Below are 20,678 nucleotides of genomic sequence, written 5' to 3' on the forward strand. Positions count from 1 at the left end.
TACTCGATGCTAGGGTATGCAAATCGATTGGTGGCAAATCGATAGTGTCATCAACGGTTGTGCCATCACTAGTACCCACTGGATGCAAAAATGTCTTTTCTGAAAAGGTAAACAAAATGTGCAAATCGTCGTGAATAAAGACAATAATACGCTAAAAACGAAGGCGTAGAAGGGCAGTCGGAAGTCCTGCAGTTACGGATAGAGAAAGCCGGACGCTATCTATCCGGAATATCTGAGTGAACACGAGCTCGAGGCTGTTGCTCGCCAGCACATGAAAATCAATAATTGAATCAGAAAATCAAAACACGGATTCGCCCAGATGCATGCAGGCCCGCGATAAATTATGCAATTGTTGGAGCCATTAACAACCCCCCTTCCCCTTCCCATCGTTCCCGTTCTCGTTTTGGCCCCGTTTGCAGTTAATGTATTCAAATTCAAATGGTGAACTCGATTTTGGCCGTTGCCGTTGTTGTCACTACTGCCGTGCATGTTGTTGTAATTGGAGCTGGGAATCGCGATGGAGCAGGAAATCGGCACCTGGGATTCGGTGCTGCTGGAGAACCTGTCCGAGGATAGTTTCATAAACAACATCCACCAGCGCTATAAGCGCGATCACATATATGTGAGTGCTTAGAGACCTACCAACTCTTCACATTTCTATACGTTTTCATATATTTCGATTTTCAGACCTACATTGGAACTTCTGTTGTGGCTCTGAATCCATATCATCACATATCCGAGCACTCTCTGGACAATGTCCGCAACTATGGCGACAAGGGCATCTTCCAGCTGCCGCCACACATGTAAGCTATCCTGCAGGAGTGTTTGACTCATTTTCATTTCTTATAAAACTTTCATTTATCGCAGCTATGGTCTCACAAATCTGGCTTACCAATCGCTTAAGGATCAGAGCGAGGATCAGTGCGTCCTTCTCACCGGCGAAAGCGGAGCGGGCAAAACGGAGACCTTTAAAATGATTGTGAATTTTCTGACCCATATACAGGATCGCTCACACTGCCCCCCCACTCCGAATGTCCTGCGTAAGCAATCCTCAACCAGCTCAGCCAGCGGGTTGGTGCTGCACGCCCACAGGCGGGCCTCCAGCAGCTGCTCCGGCACTGCCAATTTTATTATATGCAAAAATCGGGCGGAAAATCCGTCAGCAAGTGTTTCACGGCGGCAGAGCCCTTCGCCAGGACCATCGCAACGATCGCGGACGCGGGCTGAGAGCATCGAGCGCCAAAGCAGGCGCCACATGCGGGAGAAAATCGTCGACTTTGATTTCTCACACCACAAGAGCAGTGAAAACATTAGCGGCCTTCCCGAATCGCACGCCCACCACTTGCATCCGACCAAGTCGTGCTTCAAGCACCAGCAGACCCAAGTTAGCGCCTGCACTGCCATGCCCGCGGGCGTCAAGGGATCGCCGAAATATGCTGTACCCACCGTGTACGGAGGTTGCCGCCAGTGCGGCCACAGCAAGTGCGTCCGTGCTCAGAGTCTGGAGAAGGAGGAGCGGGATGATCTGCGAGGCAGCAACTGCCGCCTGTCCACCACAGCCCCCGCCACCAGCAACCCGGCACATCCGCATCGCGGCAGTTGCTCCAACCTGATGCGCCACCACTCGACTGAGAGCCAGCCGGAGCGGGAACGGGATCGAAGCTCCCTCATGGGGTCCACGCAACGTATATCGCTGTACGATGCACACAAGCTGAGCAAGGTCCTGGGCGATCTACCGCCTCCTCCGCCTAGTTCCGTTTCGCCCACGCCCTCGGCCAGCTCTTCGCTGCACAGGCGTCACAAATCGCCCACGCAACGTATGCGCGAGTGTGTCACCTGTGCAGATGTGTTCCTGGAGGCCATGGGTAATGCCTGCACCCTGAAAAATAACAACTCTAGTCGATATGTAAGTGAAATGGAATCTTTACATATTTTTGTTTTAAGAAAAACATTGATGTGATTTAAATTAATCTATTGTTTCAGGGCAAGTTATTTGATATCGAAATTGATTTTAAGGGAGATCCAATGGGAGTGCACATTACACACTGTAAGTAAAACTGAAGCTATTAAGTATAAATATGTATTATGACAACTTTTATTTAATTCGTGCCTACTTCTAAGATATGTTGGAAAAGGTTTGATCGAATTTTAATTATCTTAGTTTATTCATGATCAGTCTAATACTTTATTTGTTTACAGACCCGTATAACCGACACTACCCTTGGAGAGCGAAATTTTCACATCTTTTACCAGTTACTATTAGGAGCTGATCTCCAGTTGCTAAGTAAGAAGTTGTGCTTCTTTTAAGTGCTACCTGCTTATTGTTATCTTCTTAGAATCGCTCAAGCTGTATCGAAATGTGGAAAAGTACGAGCTGCTTCGTAACACAACTGCCATGGAGGAGGACCGCATGAATTTTCATTATACTAAGGTTAGATATTAGCCGGATAATTTGGTTTATTAATATGCACGAAACCTAATCATCACTTCTATTTCAGCGATCCTTAGACGTGCTGGGCCTTAGTTGTGAAGAGAGCAACTCCATCTTTCGGGTCATTGCAGTGGTTCTAAAGTTGGGTAACTTTATTTTTGTTCCCATTACTAACATTGACGGAACTGAGGGTTGTCAGGTGTCCAATGTTTACGGTAGGTACTAACTAAATCACCAGCGACATAATTTTTATAATTTTCTGTTTACAGAGGTTCAAGAAACAGCACAGCTTCTTAATATGGAAGCCCAAATTCTCATCAACTGCTTAACCAGAGCGAATAGCTCGAACAGCGCTCAAGAGGATGTGGGTTGCGAAATGGATGCACGACAAGCAGCCATCAACCGGAACACGCTCTGTCGCACTCTCTACAGCCGTCTTTTCACGTGGTTGGTAAACAAAATTAATGAGTCTCTGAAGTCAACACAGCGAGAGAAGAACCTGGCATTGCTAGATTTTTATGGATTTGAAGTGCTGGACCACAACTCCTTTGAGCAGTTTGCCATTAATTATAGCGCGGAAAAGATTCACCAGGCAAGTACTCATGACTCATCCGCAATCTGTAGAATCAAAGTCCTTTAATAATATAAATTAATCCTTTTTTAATTTCAGAACTTTGTGTTTCATGTGCTGCGTTCGGAGCAAGAACTCTACATCCGCGAGGGATTGGAATGGTCTCGGATTGACTATTTCGACAACGAGTCAATTTGCGAGTTGATAGACAAACCCAGTTATGGTATACTGAGCTTAATTAATGAACCCCACTTAAATAGCAACGATGCATTGCTTTTGCGAGTTCAGCAATGTTGCGCGGGGCATCCCAACTTCATGACCACCGGCAGCAACTCTATGTGTTTTCAGTATGTTTTTGAGCTATATGGTCTCAATTTAAATGATATCTCAATGTATTTGTTTTCAGGATTCGTCATTATGCAAGTGTAGTGAACTACTCAATACATCGGTTCCTCGAAAAGAACTCCGACATGCTGCCGAAATACATAAGTGCTGCCTTTTATCAGAGCAAGCTTTCGTTGGTGCAAAGCCTATTCCCCGAGGGGAATCCCCGTCGACAGGTTACCAAAAAGCCCAGCACGTTGAGCTCGAATATCCGCACCCAATTGCAGACGCTGCTGGCCATCGTTAAGCATCGCCGCTCCCACTATGTGTTCTGTATCAAGCCCAACGAGGGTAAACAGCCGCACCAGTTTGACATGGCACTTGTTCAACATCAGGTGCGCTACATGTCGCTCATGCCGCTGGTCCACCTGTGTCGCACTGGACATTGCTACCACCTGCTGCACGTTAAGTTCTTTCATCGCTATAAGTTGCTCAACAGCCTGACTTGGCCCCACTTTCATGGTGGCAGTCAGGTAGAGGGTATCGCCCTAATAATCCGTAACCTACCGCTGCCCTCAGCGGAGTTCACGATCGGCACCAAAAATGTGTTCGTGCGTAGTCCCCGCACCGTATATGAGTTGGAACAGTTTCGCCGTATCCGTATTAGCGAGCTGGCCGTGCTCATTCAAAAAATGTTCCGAATGTACCACGCAAGAAAGCGCTTTCAGCGGATGCGACACAGCCAGATGATCATATCGAGTGCCTGGCGCACGTGGCGGGTAAGCAGATTTGTAGGAAATCTAATAATTTGCATGATGAGCTTTGCATTACTTTCATTTTCTGCATGTATAGGAATGCCGATTTGGCATTCCCTTCACTGGTCGTAGGCATTTGTGGAGTTTATATCGTGTCGTAAGCATTGCATGATTTATTCTAATTTATCGAGTACTTGTTTTTGCTATATATTTATTAATATTTAATTAATTTTCATTAGGCCCGCGAGGAGTATCGGTCCTTGAAGTACAAACGACAGGTGAGATGGGCCATCGATATTATAGGTCGCTACTACCGCCAGTGGAAGATCAGGCAGTTTCTTCTGACAATCCCCTTGCGACTGCCACCCAACACGCTAAGCCCGCTTTCCACCGAATGGCCAGTGGCGCCCTTATTCCTCGCAGACGCCTCTCGTCATCTTAGGTCCATTTACCATCGTTGGAAGTGCTACATCTACCGGAACTCCTTTGATCAAACAGCACGCAATCGAATGCGAGAGAAGGTCACGGCCAGCATAATCTTCAAGGATCGCAAGGCTTCCTATGGAAGAAGGTAACAGCTCTTTATTTTTTATTATTCAAAATAATATTCAATGAATAATTCGTTTACAGTGTGGGCCATCCTTTTGTGGGTGACTATGTGCGTCTGCGACACAACCAGCAGTGGAAAAAGATCTGCGCCGAGACCAACGATCAGTATGTTGTATTCGCAGACATAATCAACAAGATAGCGCGCTCCAGTGGCAAGGTAAGCTAGCATATTACAATGTTTAGTGAAATATTAAAACGAAGTTTGTATTATTTCAGTTTGTGCCGATTTTGCTGGTGCTGTCCACGTCGTCGCTTTTGCTGTTGGACCAACGAACGCTGCAAATCAAGTACAGAGTGCCTGCATCGGAGATTTACCGAATGTCTCTGAGCCCCTACCTAGATGACATTGCTGTGTTTCACGTAAAAGCGGTATACATATTGTGTAATTCCTAATTGAATTCCTAATATTATCAGTTATTCCTTTCACAGTCTGAATTTGGACGGAAGAAGGGTGATTTCGTTTTTCAAACGGGTCATGTGATTGAAATTGTGACCAAAATGTTTCTGGTCATACAAAATGCCACGGGCAAACCCCCGGAGATACACATAAGCACTGAGTAAGGGCTAACAATCAATCAGCAATGACCTAAATCCCCTGGATATGGAGCTATGTTGCTCTACATCCGAGGACGATTAAGGAGCTTTACCAAAGTTCATGGCAACCAATACTAATTTCTAACCCTACAGATTTGAAGCGAATTTCGGCCAGCAGACTGTCATCTTCTCGTTCAAATACGGCGGCATGTCGGACTTAGCACAAGGCCCACCCAAGGTCACCCGCAAGGCGAACCGCATGGAGATAATTGTGTGATCCACAACAGAATCGAAATCTGTGTATCTTGTGGTAGCTCATCGAGTCTGCTGTTATCATCTTCTTCGCCTTAGGCAGAGCTCGAGTTCGGCGGTCCGTATCCAAAACTGTCGCCAGTCATCATGCAATTGCAATTAACATTGCTTTTTGCTATGGCCGGGGTCAGTCGACTTTTATATGGTCCCAGGGATCAAAATACAATTTTAGCAATATATTCATACACTCACACTTACAATTTAGTTTCGTTCACAAGTGACAATCAGAGTAACCAATTTGTTGTCAAGATTGTGCCAAAAGCAGGAAACTAGAATTGTGCCAAGGAGTAAAAGAAAACAGAGCGAGCTAATTTTAAACTGCACCATTTTATTTAACTATGTAAAGTTAAAGAACAGAAAACTAACGAAGTGAAAAACTGAATTTATTCATTTAATTTGTCAACCTAGTTTTAAGTGTAAGTCGTGCACCAAGTCGATTAGCATTGCAACAATAAGTATGTACTGCAAATAAGCACTGGTAGCAGCTCAGCTCGAAAAGATTGGAAGCAGGATTTTGAGTAGGCGCGTGTGCTGGATGAGCAGTGTTTAGGATTTTACACAAACTATGATATTTCCGTTATAGAAACCAAGGCATTTCTCTTACATTTAAGGTTTCATACACAATAATTAGTAAACTAATGCTAGAGACAGAAATATAAACCTCTTTATATACTGGAAACACAAATGAACCCCAATATATGCAATTTGCAGCGACAAAGCAAGATAGAAACTTTTCCGAAGCAAAACAAAACATGTTAAACAACTATTTACAAAGCAGAGCAGATGAGTAGTTAAATATTTCAAATAAATATATAAATATATGTATACACCATACGAAATTAATAATGAGTCTATATAAAAGCGACAACAATTTGGGGAAAATACAGAAAACATGTTTGTTACAAGTTGAGAACGAATGTATGTAGTTGTTTATATATAACTTGTTATTGATAGTTCGGCCATCTACGTAATTAAAGCTGGAGTTGAGTTCTTAGAGCTCCAGCGATGTCACATGGTATCTGCGACATGGAACTCCATCAGTTTTTATTTGTATTTAAGTTTTAAGTGAATACTTCGAAAGAAAAGCCAAATATGAGTAAATCGAAACCCAACCAGTTGGTAGTTTATAAAACAAAGTTTAGCAATAATAAAACATAAACATAGTAAATTGTTTGTACACACACCCGTAGGGGGAGAACTCCCCTTACAACTTTGATTTTTGCTTCTTAAGCATGTTCCTCAGAATGCGACGCAGAATCTTGCCACTGGGGTTCTTTGGAATTTCATCAACAAAGATCACGCCACCCCTCAGACGCTTGGCAGGCGAGGCGTTTTCGTGGACGAACTGAATCACTTCGTTTTCGGTCAGTTGAACGTTAGCTTGTTTAACCACAAATGCAAGAGGCAGCTCGCCAGCTTCTTCGTCCGGCTTTCCAATGACCGCAGCATCCTTAATCTTGTCGTTGGTGAGCAACAGAGCCTCAATCTCTGCAGGCGGCACCTGGAATCCCTTGTACTTGATCAGCTCCTTGATGCGGTCCACGATGAAGAACTCAAAATCATCATCATAGTAGCCAATATCACCAGTATGCAACCAACCGTCCTTGATGGCTGTCTGCGTGGACTTTGTGTCTCCGATGTAGCCCTTCATGATGCCGTCGCCCTTAAAGCAGAGCTCGCCGCGCTCGTTGGCTCCCAATAGCTTGCCAGTGTCGGGATCGATCACCTTGGCATAGATTCCAACCTTCAGAACACCCACACTGCCTGGCTTGCAGAACTCATCGTTCTGCACCAGAACACTCAGCGTTGATTCGCTGAGGCCGTATCCTTGTCGAATGAATGGCACTCCAATACGCTCCTTGATCTGATCCTCAGTTTCGCGACTCAGTGGGGCTGCTCCGCACAGCAGGACCATCAAAGAGGACAAATCGTACTTATCCACGATGGGGTGTTTAGCCAAAAAGACCATCAGTGGCGGCACCATGAAGGCCATCATCACGCGATACTTTTCGATGGCGGAGAGGAAGAGGTTTTCCTCGAACTTAGGCAGGTATACCAATCGTGCGCCACGGCAGGCAGTGGTGATGAGGGTCAGGCAGCCAAAGGCGTGGAACCAGGGAATGACAGTGAGCAGAGTGATCTCCTCCATGGGAATGAGAGTGGGCTGGCTATTAAAGGAAAAACATTTTAAAGAAATGCTTTAATAACATACCATTAAACTTACATTTGCGAGTCGAGAGTGGCCAGTAGATTCATTTGGGTTAGCTGCACTCCTTTAGGAAGTCCGGTAGTTCCGGAAGAGCACACAATAAGAGACACATCCGCGTCCTTATTAGCCGCTGGGCTCGTGAAGTCAGGCTGTGTCTTGAACTTGTCGTTGTCCATCAACTCGTTAAAATCATAGATGTTCTTAAAGTTTTTGGAAGTTCCGCTGAGCGCAATGACGCCCTTGACGAACTTATTCTTGCTGGCCACCTTGGCAACACGATCAACGGTGATCTTAGAGGCGAATATGATCTTGGGCTTGGACAGGTTAATCGCGTGGTCCACCTCGCGATCGGAATAAGTTACGTTAAGAGGAGCAACCGTAGCTCCAACTGCAAAACCGGCAAACATGGCCACGGCGAAGTTGACGTTGTTCTCGCTGGACAAACCGACGACGTCATTTTGTTTGACTCCCAGCTTCTGAAGGATGTATGCTAGCCGGACAATGGACTTGTGCATGAAACTGGCAGTGTACTCCACCCCATTGACGGCATCCACCAGCACCGTCTGGTCGCCAAAGCTCTTGTACTTGTCGAGGACGTACTGGCCCAGGGATCTGGAGTCCTGGGCCTCCCGTTCAGTCACAGGACCACCGTACACAATGTTTCCGGGCAGTAGCTTTGAAGTCATATTGTGCCTGCAGAGAGATACAAGCATTAGAGTTATAATTATTTTATAACGAGCTATAATGCAAGATAACGGACAGCAGAACTTATTATCTACCCAAAAATATTCCAATATATCTACATAGGTCCCAGGCGAGTGTGAAGTTTTCCTCGAAAATGGTAACAGAAAAAAGGTACAGGGGTTGAAGTTAAGCAACCCTTCAAACCATACTTTGAACCCCCCGGACTATCTAATCGCATTCGAATTGCAGATCTTTTACTTATGCCGAACATGCCATCGATGTTAACAATGTTCCCGCTATCTCAGATAGTGGATTATAGGAAATCTGCATGTTTGCAAGTCCAGGTTCCAAAGGTCGCAGTTCACAGCGGATGAAGCGCCTTCTTCCGGCGCCCCTGCGGTCTAACATTTGGATTTTCAAGCGCACAATACTTAAACCTTGTAATGTTTATGTTTTACACCGCTAATATATTCAGTATCATTCAGATAATCTCGTCAATATACTTATGTACATACGCTAAAGTTTTCTAGGTTACGATGCGAACGGGAGCGGCTTCCGTGCGAAACTAACTGTTCCTGGTCGTCGGAGAATGGTAGGGCGGAATGTCGGGCTGCGTTGACGGAACGATTAGATTAGCTTATTTGATAGCCCCGGCGGTGCCACTGCGCAGGCGCGAGTAGTGGCTTCGGTTTTTTTTTCATTCAAAGTACACGAAAAGTGCAACCGAAAATCGGTCAGGGGATGGTGCGGTACGAATTTGCAGGAAAAACAAGAGACAGCTGTTTCAAATCTTCATTCGATAAATGCCTATCGAACTTTTAGCTGACGGTCTGGCAACGCCGTGTGTTTATTTTTATTTACGCGCGGTACACACTGAATTTTACGGCATATTGGTTTCGCAACTTTTACAAGTTTTTTAAAAATATATTAATTTATCAATTATTAAATGATATCCAATGCTAAAACAATAAGTTTCACACTTATACACTTATAAGGATATCATGAAGAAGTGAAAGACATGCGTGTTACAATGACATAATATTCTAATTATTAATTTATATGGATTAACTTATAAAGTTTAGGGTAAGTAATTTTAAGGGCGCGATCAAAGAGTTTTTCAATCACTTAACACTAATCGAATGTAGCGCATTTGCGTGGCGCCTCTGATCGGTCCAGTGCCGATCTGATTCATGGATTGCTATCACGACACGCATCGGAATGGAGTAATAGCACAAATATAGGAAAAATGCGAGGGACCAGTACTTAGTTGTTGATATTCTTGGGCGTGGAACAGAGGTACGTACTACTGCCGCAGAGCTGCCTCAAGATAAACGTAATCAGCATGAAATTATCGTTCGCACGGCTGTTTAATGGTCAATACATATCTCGTTCATAGGCACCATTAATTTAGGGTGACGACGCCCTTCCTCAAGCGAAACCATGTCTGCGTCCGTAACAAAAAAGTTTCACAAGTTGGATATAAACCGAACGGAATGGGAGATACCGGATATATATCAGGATCTGCAGCCCGTGGGATCGGGTGCTTACGGTCAGGTGTCGAAGGCACTTGTTCGTGGCACCACCATGCATGTGGCCATTAAAAAGCTAGCAAGGCCCTTTCAATCCGCCGTCCATGCAAAGAGGACGTATCGGGAGCTTCGACTGTTAAAGCACATGGATCATGAGAACGTAATTGGTCTGCTGGACATATTCCATCCACATGCCGCTAATGCATCGCTGGAGAACTTCCAACAGGTGTACTTGGTTACCCACTTGATGGACGCAGATCTGAACAACATTATACGGATGCAGCACCTGTCCGATGACCACGTCCAGTTTTTGGTCTACCAGATACTTCGTGGCTTGAAGTATATCCACAGCGCGGGAGTGATCCACCGAGATCTTAAACCCTCCAACATTGCCGTCAACGAAGATTGCGAGCTGCGCATTCTGGATTTCGGGCTGGCACGTCCAACGGAGAACGAGATGACGGGTTATGTGGCCACGCGTTGGTATCGCGCTCCTGAAATAATGCTCAATTGGATGCACTACGACCAGACGGTGGACATCTGGTCGGTGGGGTGCATCATGGCCGAACTAATTACCCGACGCACTCTCTTCCCAGGCACCGATCATATCCACCAGTTGAACCTGATTATGGAGATGTTGGGCACGCCACCCGCCGACTTTTTAAAGAAGATCTCATCGGAAAGTGCACGTTCCTACATCCAGTCACTTCCGCCCATGAAGGGGCGCAGTTTCAAAAATGTTTTTAAGAACGCCAATCCGCTGGCCATCGATTTGCTGGAGAAGATGCTGGAGTTGGATGCCGAGAAGCGGATCACAGCCGAGGAGGCTCTTGCCCATCCCTATCTGGAGAAGTATGCAGAGCCCAGCGGGGAGCAGACCTCACCACCATACGATCACAGCTTTGAGGATATGGATTTGCCCGTGGACAAGTGGAAGGAGCTGATCTACAAGGAGGTCACCAACTTTAAGCCTCCACCATCGTTTGCTCAGGTTCTAAAGGATGTCAAGTAAACGCAGACAATCAAGAATTTAAAGTATTACTTAGGCCAAATTTATTTGTTATAAATTACAAGGAATCAAGTTCAAATCCATTTTTAGTATTAACGTTTTAATTTTGTTTTGTGCTTTGTTTTACAGATTTGTTATGTCTTGTCAAGAATACTATACTGTATATTTTACAATATATTTGTTTTATAAAAATACCATTTCAAGTCTGTATGTCTGTCATGTATAAAGAAAAATGAATCGGGTTTGCACTGATAAGATAAGAAATCACTTATTCGAATTTTTTTCAACGTAAAGTTACGGTAGTTCAGTATACTTTTATTCGCCGACTGCTAAAGATATATATTTGCACATTTTATTCAGAATGGAAGGATTTACGAGAGTGGAAGTTGACAAAATCGTTTGGGAGTTCCCGGACTCCTACCAGTTAGTTAGTTTTCTGGGTGGCGGTTCATTTGGTCGGGTGGCCAAGGTGAGAATAAGAGGCACCAAAGAATACTTCGCCTTGAAAATGCGCCCCTTGGAGAGTGAGGAGGATGCTAAGGGTGCCTATCGCGAAATCCGACTGCTAAAGCATATGGATCACCGAAACATCACCTGCCTGCTGAACGTCTTCCATCCACCGGCAGTGGGGATGGCATTTCGGCAGGTTTATTTGGTGACTCATCTTATGGACGAGGATCTGCAAGTGTACTCGCGTTCGAGAAGGATGAGGGAGCACGAGATAAGGCCAATCCTTTACCAAATACTGCGGGGTCTGAAGTGCATGCACAGCGCCGGTGTTGTTCACCGTGATTTGATGCCCTGCAACATCGCAATTAATGCAAATAATGAGGTGCGCATACTTGACTTTGGTCTATCTCGTCGGTACGCAGAAATCACTAGGCCGAAGGACTTTGTGGGTACTTTGTGGTATTGGGCACCGGAACTACTCTTCCTCAGGGGTCAGAACACAAAAGCCATCGACATGTGGTCTGTTGGTTGCATTCTGGCGGAACTTATTTCGGGACGGGTCCTGTTCCCCGGTGAACACTACTTTCACCAACTGGAGTGCCTTCTCGACGTAATGGGCACTCCGACTGAGGAGTTTGTCAGTGGAATTGGCTTGGAACGTTCGCGTAAATACGTGAAGAAGTGCCCGTCGCGGGAAAGATGTGATTTTCACCACTTGTTCCCGGGTGCTAACATCCAGGCTGTGGATTTGATGGAGAAAATGCTAGAAATGAAACCCGAAAGACGTATTACAGCCTCGGATGCAATGCGCCATCCATACCTAAGGGATTTTATTCAGCCACACCATATCTACGAAGACGTCGCACCAACCTATGATCAGAACTTCGAAAACCTAATACTGCCTGTAAATGGCTGGAAGGAACTTATTCACAATGAGATTCAGAATTTCAAACGAAAATAATTTGATTTACATAAAGAATAAAGAAATGATGTTACCATATGTGTTTAAGTTGTGTCCAGAAATGGATAACACAGCTTATCTCGTTAAAAGATAACTGAATGCTAAGACAGTTCAATTTAAAGGGGAAATCACCTTTTTCTTCATCAAAGCTCAACGATTTCCGGCATTGAAATACCCCTATTAAATCGCCCAGATCTGGCAACGCTGCCGACAGCTGATTACCTTACCGGCTTATTTTGTTTTACCATTCGTTAATAACAATTATGTTGTGCTTACGAAATGTATTAAAAAACTGCCTTTCGGCAAGGAAAACGTGCAGCAGAAACATCTCCGCCCTGTACATAACCGGCGACAAAGCGACCGAAAACTATGCGACTCTGCAGCCGTATATGGACTTCAATGGAACCTTCAGCGACCGGCAGTCTTTGGACCAGAGCATCTCCAGCCGCGGACTGGACATTCGATTGGAGAGTGTGCTCGCCAAGTACGAGCAGTATAAGGCACATCACGCCCAGCTGTCCAAGGTGGCGGAGGAACGCGAAACGGTGACCAAACGCCTGAAGGTGCTAACCAAATCTGGTGGTAAAGCGGATCAGCTGGAGGAGTTGAAAGAGCGTGGGAAATCATTGCGCAACGACCTAAAGATTCTGAAGCAGGCACTCTATCCCATAGAGGATGACTTTATACATGACTATCTGCACCTGCCCAACCTTCTGCATGTTCAGTGCCCTGTTGGTGGCGAGGAAAAGCTTCTCTATCGCCACGGCATGCCCAATTCAGAAAATAAGACTCCATCCCACTTGGCACGCAAGGAACTTGTACACTTTGTGGACAACAATCGTTACTACTTGATGGAGCAGGCTGCTCACTTTGACGTAAAGGCCATGCAATCTCTGGCCCGGTATTTCGTCACCCGGGGGGATTTCATTCAAACCGCCAATCCGGACTTTGTGCGTTGCGTTCTCTTGGAGGCAAATGCAACACCCTTGTCCGACTATCATCTGGTTCAGGAAGAGCACCTGCAAAACAAGATCAATACAGCCTACTTAACCGGTGGTGCGTCCTTCGAGAGCTACCTAGGTGCCATGACCAAGCTGTGCGTGTATCCCTCGGTGCTGCCCCTGCGGTATGTCTGCTGTGGTCGGAGTTACAACAGGGCGGAAGCGCAGTTGTATGGGCCCATTCCCAGTCTCTATACGGCGACACAAACGAATGCGGTACAAAGCTTTGTGGCCACGCAAACGGCCAGCGAAGCGGACACCCAACTAGAGCATATTCTTAATCTGGCTACTGACTTTTACAAAGCTGTGGACATACCTTTTCGGATTTCTTATGCAACAGCAGCAGCTCTAACTCCGGCGGAGAGTATCCGGGCAGTGATCGAAGTATATGCCCCCTCACTGCAGCGCTACGTGTGTGTGGGACGGATAAGCAATTACGGAAACTTTGTCTCCAAGCGAATCCTTTTCAGCACGCGGCGGGAGAAGCACTATGATTTTCTGCACTTGGTGGGCGGACCAGTGCTCTACACATCGCGACTGATAGCAGCTCTTTTGGAGCATGGCGTTCGCTTGGAGGACTGCAAGCTGTTGGGCGGTATTAGTCAGAAGCCCAGTCATCAGCAGGATCTGCAGCAATTTAAGGACCTTTTCACGTAGAAAACGATCAGTGTTTAACTTGTTGTTGTTTGTTCTTAGGCCTAACAATAAGTAGAAGTTAAGTTTTACATACAATTATATACAATCTAATGTAATCTCATGGTCAGCAGTTGAGTTGGCGTTGAGCCCACACACAAAAGGCTAATCGCTGCACTTGATCTGCAGCTTGGAAAATCTCTTGCGGAAATTTTCACATTTAGGCGTCGTGAAGGTAAAGACATTTCTGGAGTCGTCCAGCACGGAATTCGGACTGGATCGGGGAATCCTCAGCACATACGTGGTGTTGTACTTGAGCTTGCTGAACTCCAGCGGGTCCTTCTGCAATCAAATAGAACGTAATGTAGTTCACAAACAGCCATAGTCGCCACAGTTTGATCTTTGTTGTTCAGCATACACCTATGGCATGATCCGAAACAATTCATCAATATTGGGAAAATTTTGATTGGCATTTGGCCACGTACTGGCCATTGGGAAGACGTGTTTTCCGTGTCAAATGGAGGAAACACGATTGCGCCTTGTTAAACAATACCCCATGGTCAACGATGTTCCACTAATTTGCCCTTGCCCGGTGGTCCGGCCAAACGGCACGAAGTATTCCGACATGTGGCTCGTGGCTCCCATCAAATCCCATCATCAAGGGTATTACTTACTTTGGCGCGAATCGCGCGGAACTCTCGCTGCTCGCAGTTCGTCTCCTGGGGACACAGTTCATAGACCCTGCAATCGGGATGATGGCATGAAATGTATGCATTTTGGCAAATTTGTTTACAAATAATTACTTCTCCTTGTGCGGCTGGAAGCCCAGAATCTGCACAATCATGCCGAACTTCCGGTTCAACCGGAAACCCACTTCATACGTGGCCACGCCCGCTGTCCGGTTTGTAATGATGGGCGAAACTTCATTGAGGTCAACTGGCTCCGCATTTGTGGACCGTTCCGAGCTCATGGAGCTGCTAATGTGATGATGCCGACGTCTATTGCCATTCCCAGAGCACTGGAGCGGAGTGATTGGCTCCAGCGGCTGCAGCGTCGTGTTGAATAGCATCGAGAGCTGGTCGGACTTGAGGCGACGCGAACCCAGGTAGGAGATGGCCTGCACCTGGATGTAGTACGAGGAGTTGGGCAGCAGTTCCTTGATATCGTATTGATGGGTCTGTAATAATCATAACGTGCTCAATTCTAAGGCCTTACAATGCTCACATTGGGTTCCACTTACATCCTTAACGTAGGAGCTGTTGGTGATCATCGAGGCCTTGGCACTGTTTACGTACAAGGACCAGGTGATCTTGTACTTCTCGACAGGCAGATTGGACTTGGAGGGGCACCACACCAGCTTGAGGGTCATGTAGCGCCCATCGAACTGCTTGGCGATGATCTTCGAGTCGTTGGGCTTCTTTGGAGGCTTTGGATCTGGAGGGAATAGTGAATAGCACAGTAGGTGAGTAGGTTGGTTGGAAGACCAGGTTATGCTCAGGTATACACTTACTGCCCGTCGAGGGAAAGGGATCGCTGGGCTCGGAATATCCACGGAAGCCGTAGGCATTCACGGCTGCCACTCGAACCTCATACCAGCGACCAGGTCGCATGTGAAAGAAGATGTACGTGCTGCAGGGAAACAAGTTATTATATTTATTATATATTGTAAAAGAAATATTTTCTAGAATAAGCTCAAGGTCAACCTACTGTTTGCTGTGCCCGATGTTCTCCTCCATGGTCTTCTCCACCTTCTGCCACTGCCAAGGTCCCAGTTTTCTGGCAGCAAAATACCGCCCTATGTGGGATCGCACCTCCACATGGAAGTAGTAGACCAGCAGCGAGGACTCGATCTTCAGATCGACAGCATGACCACGTGACCTCCGGAAATACAGGATCTTCGGTATGGGCGGCAGCTGCGTGTTGTTCCTAACGCCGAGAGGTTCAACGCACATGGGACCACAACTGGAGGCACAACACTTCTGCACCTCGGGGCATTCATGATCGTACTGACAGTTGTCCAGGCAGGAGAGCCTGGCACGGGATTGCCTGCCAATTTTGGGGCAACTGCCAGCTCTGGGTCCCAGCAAAAGCTCCTGGATGCACTTACTCAGACACTGTTCGCGTCCGGCTTTGGTTGTGGGATTGCTGCCACACTTCGCCAGGCACTGCAGCTCCAGAATCTTATCCTTCACATCGTTGCTATCCCGGAACCAGTGTGCCAGCTTCTGTCGCTGCAGCTGATTCGATGCGGATGTGGATGTGGAGGAGGTGGTGTAGGAGGAGGAACCATTGGCCACGGCGCTCGTGAATAGCTGGCCGAGAAGAAGAAGGAGCGCCAGCAGCGCCACTTGCATGCTGACCATCTGAAGCGATGCTCCGATTCGCGGTGATTGCAATCTGCAAATGATCATGCGTCAGGTGATCAGCTCTCGGTTTCTGGACATTCCGTGCGTTCGTAATTTGTGCCGATCATCATCAGCAGCAGCAGCAGACCGCTGATTATGCTGAAGGATCACCCGCTCCGGCCGTCTTCCCGCGAATAGCGTTGGGGGAACCCGAACCGGTTTCACCCATTTTGCATGACCAACTAACTAATCATTCCTCGCATTTGAGCCGCCCGACCCCGAAGTCGAGGCAATGAAAATGCAAAAAACACATAAATGTATCTCAAGTGCTTGACAGGACTTCAAAGCGCGCATCATAGTGCGTGCCACGAGAGCATCGGACAGACAGCCAGACGAGGCCGGCTATCTTCATTTCAAGCTGACTTCCCGATGCCCTGCACTCCACTGGTCAATTTCGAGATGAAGAAACTTTGGTATTTCTCTCACTGTAGCACAAGTATCACAACCCGTGTGGACTTCCCCATAAAACTTTTACCTCGTGCGAATATCTTTGCACCTTTCTAAGCCCCAGACAGCTCTTTTTCATCTTAATTTCGCAACGCCAATTCTCGGAAGCCGAGAAGCAGACTCTCGAAATTCTTCACCTGGTGGCCGTGAGTATCGATGTGCTCGCATCGATTCCATGTAGGGTATTTAGCACGCAAATGGGAAACTAATGTTTTATGGTATGGTCGATGGTCGTCGGTTTATGTTGTTGTTTGGGTTTTTGTTGCCGTTCGGTTCGACTGCGTGTGAATGTGCAGGCAGCGGGAACAAAATCGAGAAAAATACGACTACGACGAATGTGCGAGAGCTGCAAGTGGATGTCACCACATCCACATCCATAGCTGCATCCACATCCACAGTCGGTGGGGCAGTGGCAGTAGCAGTGGCAGGGGCAGCAGAAGCAGAAGCACCGCCAGCAGCAGCCTCATCAGATCAGAAGCCTAGCCAGCAGATGCCGCACATACCAAGGCGATACAGACACTCTGGGAGCAGGAGCAGTTGAGTGGCGAAGTGGTGCAGCGATGGGTTAGCCAGGAGGAGATGCCTTGCTACAGCACAGTTGGGTTCAGAAATATATATGTACATATATGCAGGCATTACGGATGGATAATAAGTAGAATCAATTCGAAGCATCGAAAGTATGTAGCTGGGAATACTTATTGCTACCATTGAGTAAGAGCAAAAGCAGAGGCAACACTGCGTATGCGTAATTTCTATTGATGGAGCTGTTTAACCGAAAAGTAATTATCTGTTTTCTACTTTCTATCAACTTGGGTTTGCCGAAAAGTATGCAATAAATGTACTTGTGCTATTATAGGAATAAAAGCTAAGGATTATTAGTGATAGCCATAGCTACATTATAAGCTATGTTTATTGAAACTATAAGCGAAAGCTATAACTCAAACATAATTGGAAGACCTCTTTTGCTGACCGCGGCTGTGTGGGACTGCGACTGCCACTCCGACTGGGATGCGATGGACTGGGAGCCAAGGAGCTCGGAATGGCCGCGGGGAGCGGGTGGAGCGAGGCAGCCTAACTGAGGGACATTAAGCGACAAATGAATGTGCGCGACGATCGACGCAAGAAGATGAAGCGGCGACTGCGACGACGACGACGACGACGATGATCGCCAAGAGCAGACGAGATGAAATGCACCAAGTTCCGCGGAACGAAAAATTTGCAACAAAATTGGGCAGTAAAGCGTCGGCAATGCGGGGATTGGATTGGGGTTGGGGCTATGGACATGCTATATGCTATATGGTGGTATATGGTGTATGGGGGGAATGGGGGGTGGGCATGGGGATGAGGATCGCGGCCACGAATCTTCCAGATGAATGGGTTCTGCGGCTGACGCTGATGAGACAGTCGAGTCGCAGCCAGGCTGGCTGCCGTTGCGTAGAGGCGATTAATTGCTTTTAACGATTCAAAAATTCAAAATTACTTTTTATGCTTCACGCACACACCAAGGCGAAAAGGCACTTGGCCAGCATAGCGATGCACTTGCGAAAAATCCCATAAATGTTAGAACATTCAAATCGCACAGCCTCAATAACAATTTGGGAAACAAAAGAAATAGAAAATCACGGCAAAGTATTTAAAAGTATGAGAAAAAAATAAGAAGGAGGTAATTACTACAGTCAAGTTTAAGGTCACGTTCGACCCATATTTTCTGCAAGTGTACACACACAGGGGCGTTGCTAAGGAGGGCAGCGGCTGGCAATGGGGATGAGGTTGGGGATGAGGATGATGGGGGGCACTAAGATCCGGATCGATTTCGTTGACGTCGTTGCTGTGATAAATCGCTGGTGGTTGCTGCTCTCTTGCTGGAGTGTTGCTTTTGTTTCGCCTCCACTTGCAGTCCCCACACCAACCCACCTTGCTCCTCCATTTGGGGCTTACTACAATGGCAATCCGGCGACAATGGCCAGTAAACTCGAGGCAGCAGCAGAAGCAGCAGCAGCAGCAACTGGGTGTAATATGATGCAAATCGTTTAACACTTTGACCAACAGCTCATCGCATTGTTGCCTCCGCCACTGCCCAAGTGCATTGGTGGTAAAAACAAATCGAAAAAGTTTAACTTTTCCAGGGGGGGGCACGTAACAAAATACCAGCAAATGGGGAGGGGGGAGGGGAAGGGGAGCAATCGTCAATATTTTGGGGACCATCTAGCCAGAACGGCGAGATCAAACCGAGAAGTTCGATGGTCTTGTTGGGCAGGAAGGGCTACACATTAGCCATGATCATTGCTGAATCATAGTTATCCATAATGTAAATATCAAGCGAATGTTTACTGCTGTGCATTTGAAGAAACCGTGAAGTTCCCTTCTCAAATATCATGAAAGTAAAGTATGATTCCATTTTAGTATGCGTCAGAGTGTCAACGCTTTCGATGCATGCAAATTCATAGCCCAAACAATTCATCATCGAGAAGTGCTCAAAACAACAAGCTTATGATTATCTTACAAATTCAAGGTCTTAAGCTTGAGGTGCACATTCTTCAATCGGTAGTCCCAATACCAAGCTCACATGATCTAGCTACTCTTTGGCTCCAAACTTGCCATCTTTCCCATCTTTTCCATTGTTGTCAAGTGCGGTATTCCACGGATCGCATGGTGACACTTAAGCCCGCGAGGAAACCCAAGCGACCCCAATGGAAGACCATTTATGGGGTTCAAGCACCCAGCTGGGCATGTGCTCAAGCTCAAGCTCAAGCGGAGCGAATCCGAGTAGGATCTGTGTCCATGGCGGTGTCGAGTTCTACGTCAGGTTCTGAACCCGAAGCCGTGCTCAAGGTTCAGCGATATGATATGTCGTGTGTGCATTCAAACTCGTACTTCCGATTATGGAGTTTAGCTTTTCTAATGGCATTCCTTTTCTAGAACTCAGAACTGTTCTAAAATCTTCTGGTTGTATAAAGATATACTTATTTTCCATTAATTTTCCGATATAGGGGAAATATTCTCAAGACACTTTATTTTTTCAGTGTTCTATGGGCGAAAGAACGCCGGCAAACTCAAGTGTCTGGCTAAGAGAGCTTTTTGGGGCGTGAGAAGTGATGTTGCCGCATGTCAACCGTGCACCAACCGATGGGATCCGAGCCCATTCATCCCCTTGGATGCCCCTATATCGCCACCACCATCCTTGCTCGTCCGCAATTAGCGCGAAGACAATCTCATTTACGCCGACGGAATTGCGCAAATGGCGAGTGTTGGTGCGAAACATTTTTAGGTACTCACGGTAATGGAAACACTTACGGATGCACTGGCTCCACGCCGCGATCCGTGATCTCGTACTCCCACGCAGTCGGAGCGCCTTCTTTGATCGCCTGCTGCCACTTTAATGTTTAATTCGCCGCACTGTTTCGATTTCCGCTCCTGGGAACTGTTGATCGGGCTGCACGATCTTAAGTATCACAACCGCAACCGAATCTGAATCTCAATCTGAATCTGAGTCCGAAAAAGTATCTCAATCTGAATCTGAATCGAAATCTCAAGTGGGAGCTCTTTTCGTGCGTCCGTTGCGCTGCAGCCCCCAAGAGAGAGTGACACACTGAACGCCACGGACTCGGACTCGGACTGCAGGGCTCGAGCTCCAATGCTCCCGTTCTCCGTTCTCCCGCCGCTCTCTCGCCACAGTGGGCTTGGTGGCGGATTTTCTGCATAAAATATTCATTTAATAAGATTACTAAAAATTATAAATTTATTTACATATCTGCATTATTAAAATGAGAATAAGGACAAGTAAATACATATTCATAGCAGAAATAATTCATAT

General features: G+C 46.5%; 6 protein-coding genes across 11 annotated transcripts; 4 read left to right on the top strand and 2 right to left on the bottom strand.

Annotated features, from left to right (window-relative positions):
• Window positions 1-33: 33 nt before the first annotated feature.
• Window positions 34-6,704, top strand: LOC6538768 (unconventional myosin-Ia). 5 transcript variants are annotated; one of them, XM_039376770.1, is made up of 18 exons: window positions 34-107; window positions 420-622; window positions 688-803; window positions 868-1,906; window positions 1,984-2,047; window positions 2,122-2,135; window positions 2,200-2,284; window positions 2,337-2,431; window positions 2,499-2,646; window positions 2,701-3,023; window positions 3,102-3,349; window positions 3,409-4,105; window positions 4,179-4,238; window positions 4,321-4,652; window positions 4,712-4,847; window positions 4,907-5,059; window positions 5,120-5,247; window positions 5,378-6,704. In XM_039376770.1, the coding sequence occupies exons 2-18, from the start codon at window positions 518-520 to the stop codon at window positions 5,499-5,501; spliced, it is 3,867 nt and encodes a 1,288-aa protein (XP_039232704.1). In that variant the 5' UTR covers window positions 34-107; window positions 420-517; the 3' UTR covers window positions 5,502-6,704. The 5 variants fall into 5 exon arrangements, 4 of the variants coding, with proteins under 4 accessions (XP_039232704.1, XP_002099282.1, XP_015049023.1 ...); XM_002099246.4 differs by having other exon boundaries at window positions 55-622; XM_015193537.2 differs by lacking the exon at window positions 4,179-4,238 and having other exon boundaries at window positions 56-622.
• Window positions 6,634-9,175, bottom strand: LOC6538769 (4-coumarate--CoA ligase 1). Its single transcript, XM_002099247.4, has 3 exons — window positions 8,945-9,175; window positions 7,761-8,438; window positions 6,634-7,704 (listed from the first exon to the last, which is right to left on the bottom strand). The coding sequence occupies exons 2-3, from the start codon at window positions 8,429-8,431 to the stop codon at window positions 6,741-6,743; spliced, it is 1,635 nt and encodes a 544-aa protein (XP_002099283.1). The 5' UTR covers window positions 8,432-8,438; window positions 8,945-9,175; the 3' UTR covers window positions 6,634-6,740.
• A 400-nt stretch (window positions 9,176-9,575) lies between these two features.
• On the top strand, window positions 9,576-11,164 carry LOC6538770 (mitogen-activated protein kinase p38a). The gene is made up of 2 exons (XM_002099248.4): window positions 9,576-9,725; window positions 9,826-11,164. The coding sequence occupies exon 2, from the start codon at window positions 9,870-9,872 to the stop codon at window positions 10,968-10,970; it is 1,101 nt and encodes a 366-aa protein (XP_002099284.1). The 5' UTR covers window positions 9,576-9,725; window positions 9,826-9,869; the 3' UTR covers window positions 10,971-11,164.
• A 152-nt stretch (window positions 11,165-11,316) lies between these two features.
• Window positions 11,317-12,417, top strand: LOC6538771 (putative mitogen-activated protein kinase 14C). Its single transcript, XM_002099249.4, has one exon. It carries the CDS (start codon window positions 11,329-11,331, stop codon window positions 12,376-12,378), a length of 1,050 nt encoding a protein of 349 aa, XP_002099285.1. The 5' UTR covers window positions 11,317-11,328; the 3' UTR covers window positions 12,379-12,417.
• Window positions 12,418-12,491: 74 nt separating this feature from the next.
• On the top strand, window positions 12,492-14,131 carry LOC6538772 (serine--tRNA synthetase-like protein Slimp). Its single transcript, XM_002099250.4, has one exon. It carries the CDS (start codon window positions 12,642-12,644, stop codon window positions 14,034-14,036), a length of 1,395 nt encoding a protein of 464 aa, XP_002099286.1. The 5' UTR covers window positions 12,492-12,641; the 3' UTR covers window positions 14,037-14,131.
• Window positions 14,026-20,448, bottom strand: LOC6538773 (anosmin-1). 2 transcript variants are annotated; one of them, XM_002099251.4, is made up of 7 exons: window positions 20,159-20,448; window positions 15,720-16,409; window positions 15,523-15,641; window positions 15,253-15,446; window positions 14,816-15,189; window positions 14,687-14,753; window positions 14,026-14,354 (listed from the first exon to the last, which is right to left on the bottom strand). In XM_002099251.4, the coding sequence occupies exons 2-7, from the start codon at window positions 16,373-16,375 to the stop codon at window positions 14,178-14,180; spliced, it is 1,587 nt and encodes a 528-aa protein (XP_002099287.1). In that variant the 5' UTR covers window positions 16,376-16,409; window positions 20,159-20,448; the 3' UTR covers window positions 14,026-14,177. The 2 variants fall into 2 exon arrangements, with proteins under 2 accessions (XP_002099287.1, XP_015049028.1); XM_015193542.3 differs by having other exon boundaries at window positions 20,141-20,448.
• Between the last annotated feature and the right edge of the window lie 230 nt (window positions 20,449-20,678).

The sequence above is a fragment of the Drosophila yakuba genome, chromosome 3R, assembly GCF_016746365.2.
Source record: "Drosophila yakuba strain Tai18E2 chromosome 3R, Prin_Dyak_Tai18E2_2.1, whole genome shotgun sequence".
In the NCBI taxonomy this organism is placed as follows: Eukaryota; Metazoa; Arthropoda; class Insecta; order Diptera; family Drosophilidae; genus Drosophila; species Drosophila yakuba.

Coding starts and splice junctions, on each gene's coding strand:
- LOC6538768 (XM_039376770.1), top strand. CDS start 518: ATGGAGCAGGAAATCGGCACCTGGGATTCGGTGCTGCTGGAGAACCTG. Junction 2,432..2,498: donor TGAATTTTCATTATACTAAG/GTTAGATATTAG, acceptor CTTCTATTTCAG/CGATCCTTAGACGTGCTGGG. Junction 4,653..4,711: donor AAGGCTTCCTATGGAAGAAG/GTAACAGCTCTT, acceptor ATTCGTTTACAG/TGTGGGCCATCCTTTTGTGG.
- LOC6538772 (XM_002099250.4), top strand. CDS start 12,642: ATGTTGTGCTTACGAAATGTATTAAAAAACTGCCTTTCGGCAAGGAAA.
- LOC6538770 (XM_002099248.4), top strand. CDS start 9,870: ATGTCTGCGTCCGTAACAAAAAAGTTTCACAAGTTGGATATAAACCGA.
- LOC6538769 (XM_002099247.4), bottom strand. CDS start 8,431: ATGACTTCAAAGCTACTGCCCGGAAACATTGTGTACGGTGGTCCTGTG. Junction 7,705..7,760: donor GCCACTCTCGACTCGCAAAT/GTAAGTTTAATG, acceptor TTCCTTTAATAG/CCAGCCCACTCTCATTCCCA.
- LOC6538771 (XM_002099249.4), top strand. CDS start 11,329: ATGGAAGGATTTACGAGAGTGGAAGTTGACAAAATCGTTTGGGAGTTC.
- LOC6538773 (XM_002099251.4), bottom strand. CDS start 16,375: ATGGTCAGCATGCAAGTGGCGCTGCTGGCGCTCCTTCTTCTTCTCGGC. Junction 15,642..15,719: donor AACATCGGGCACAGCAAACA/GTAGGTTGACCT, acceptor GTTTCCCTGCAG/CACGTACATCTTCTTTCACA. Junction 15,447..15,522: donor TCCCTTTCCCTCGACGGGCA/GTAAGTGTATAC, acceptor TATTCCCTCCAG/ATCCAAAGCCTCCAAAGAAG.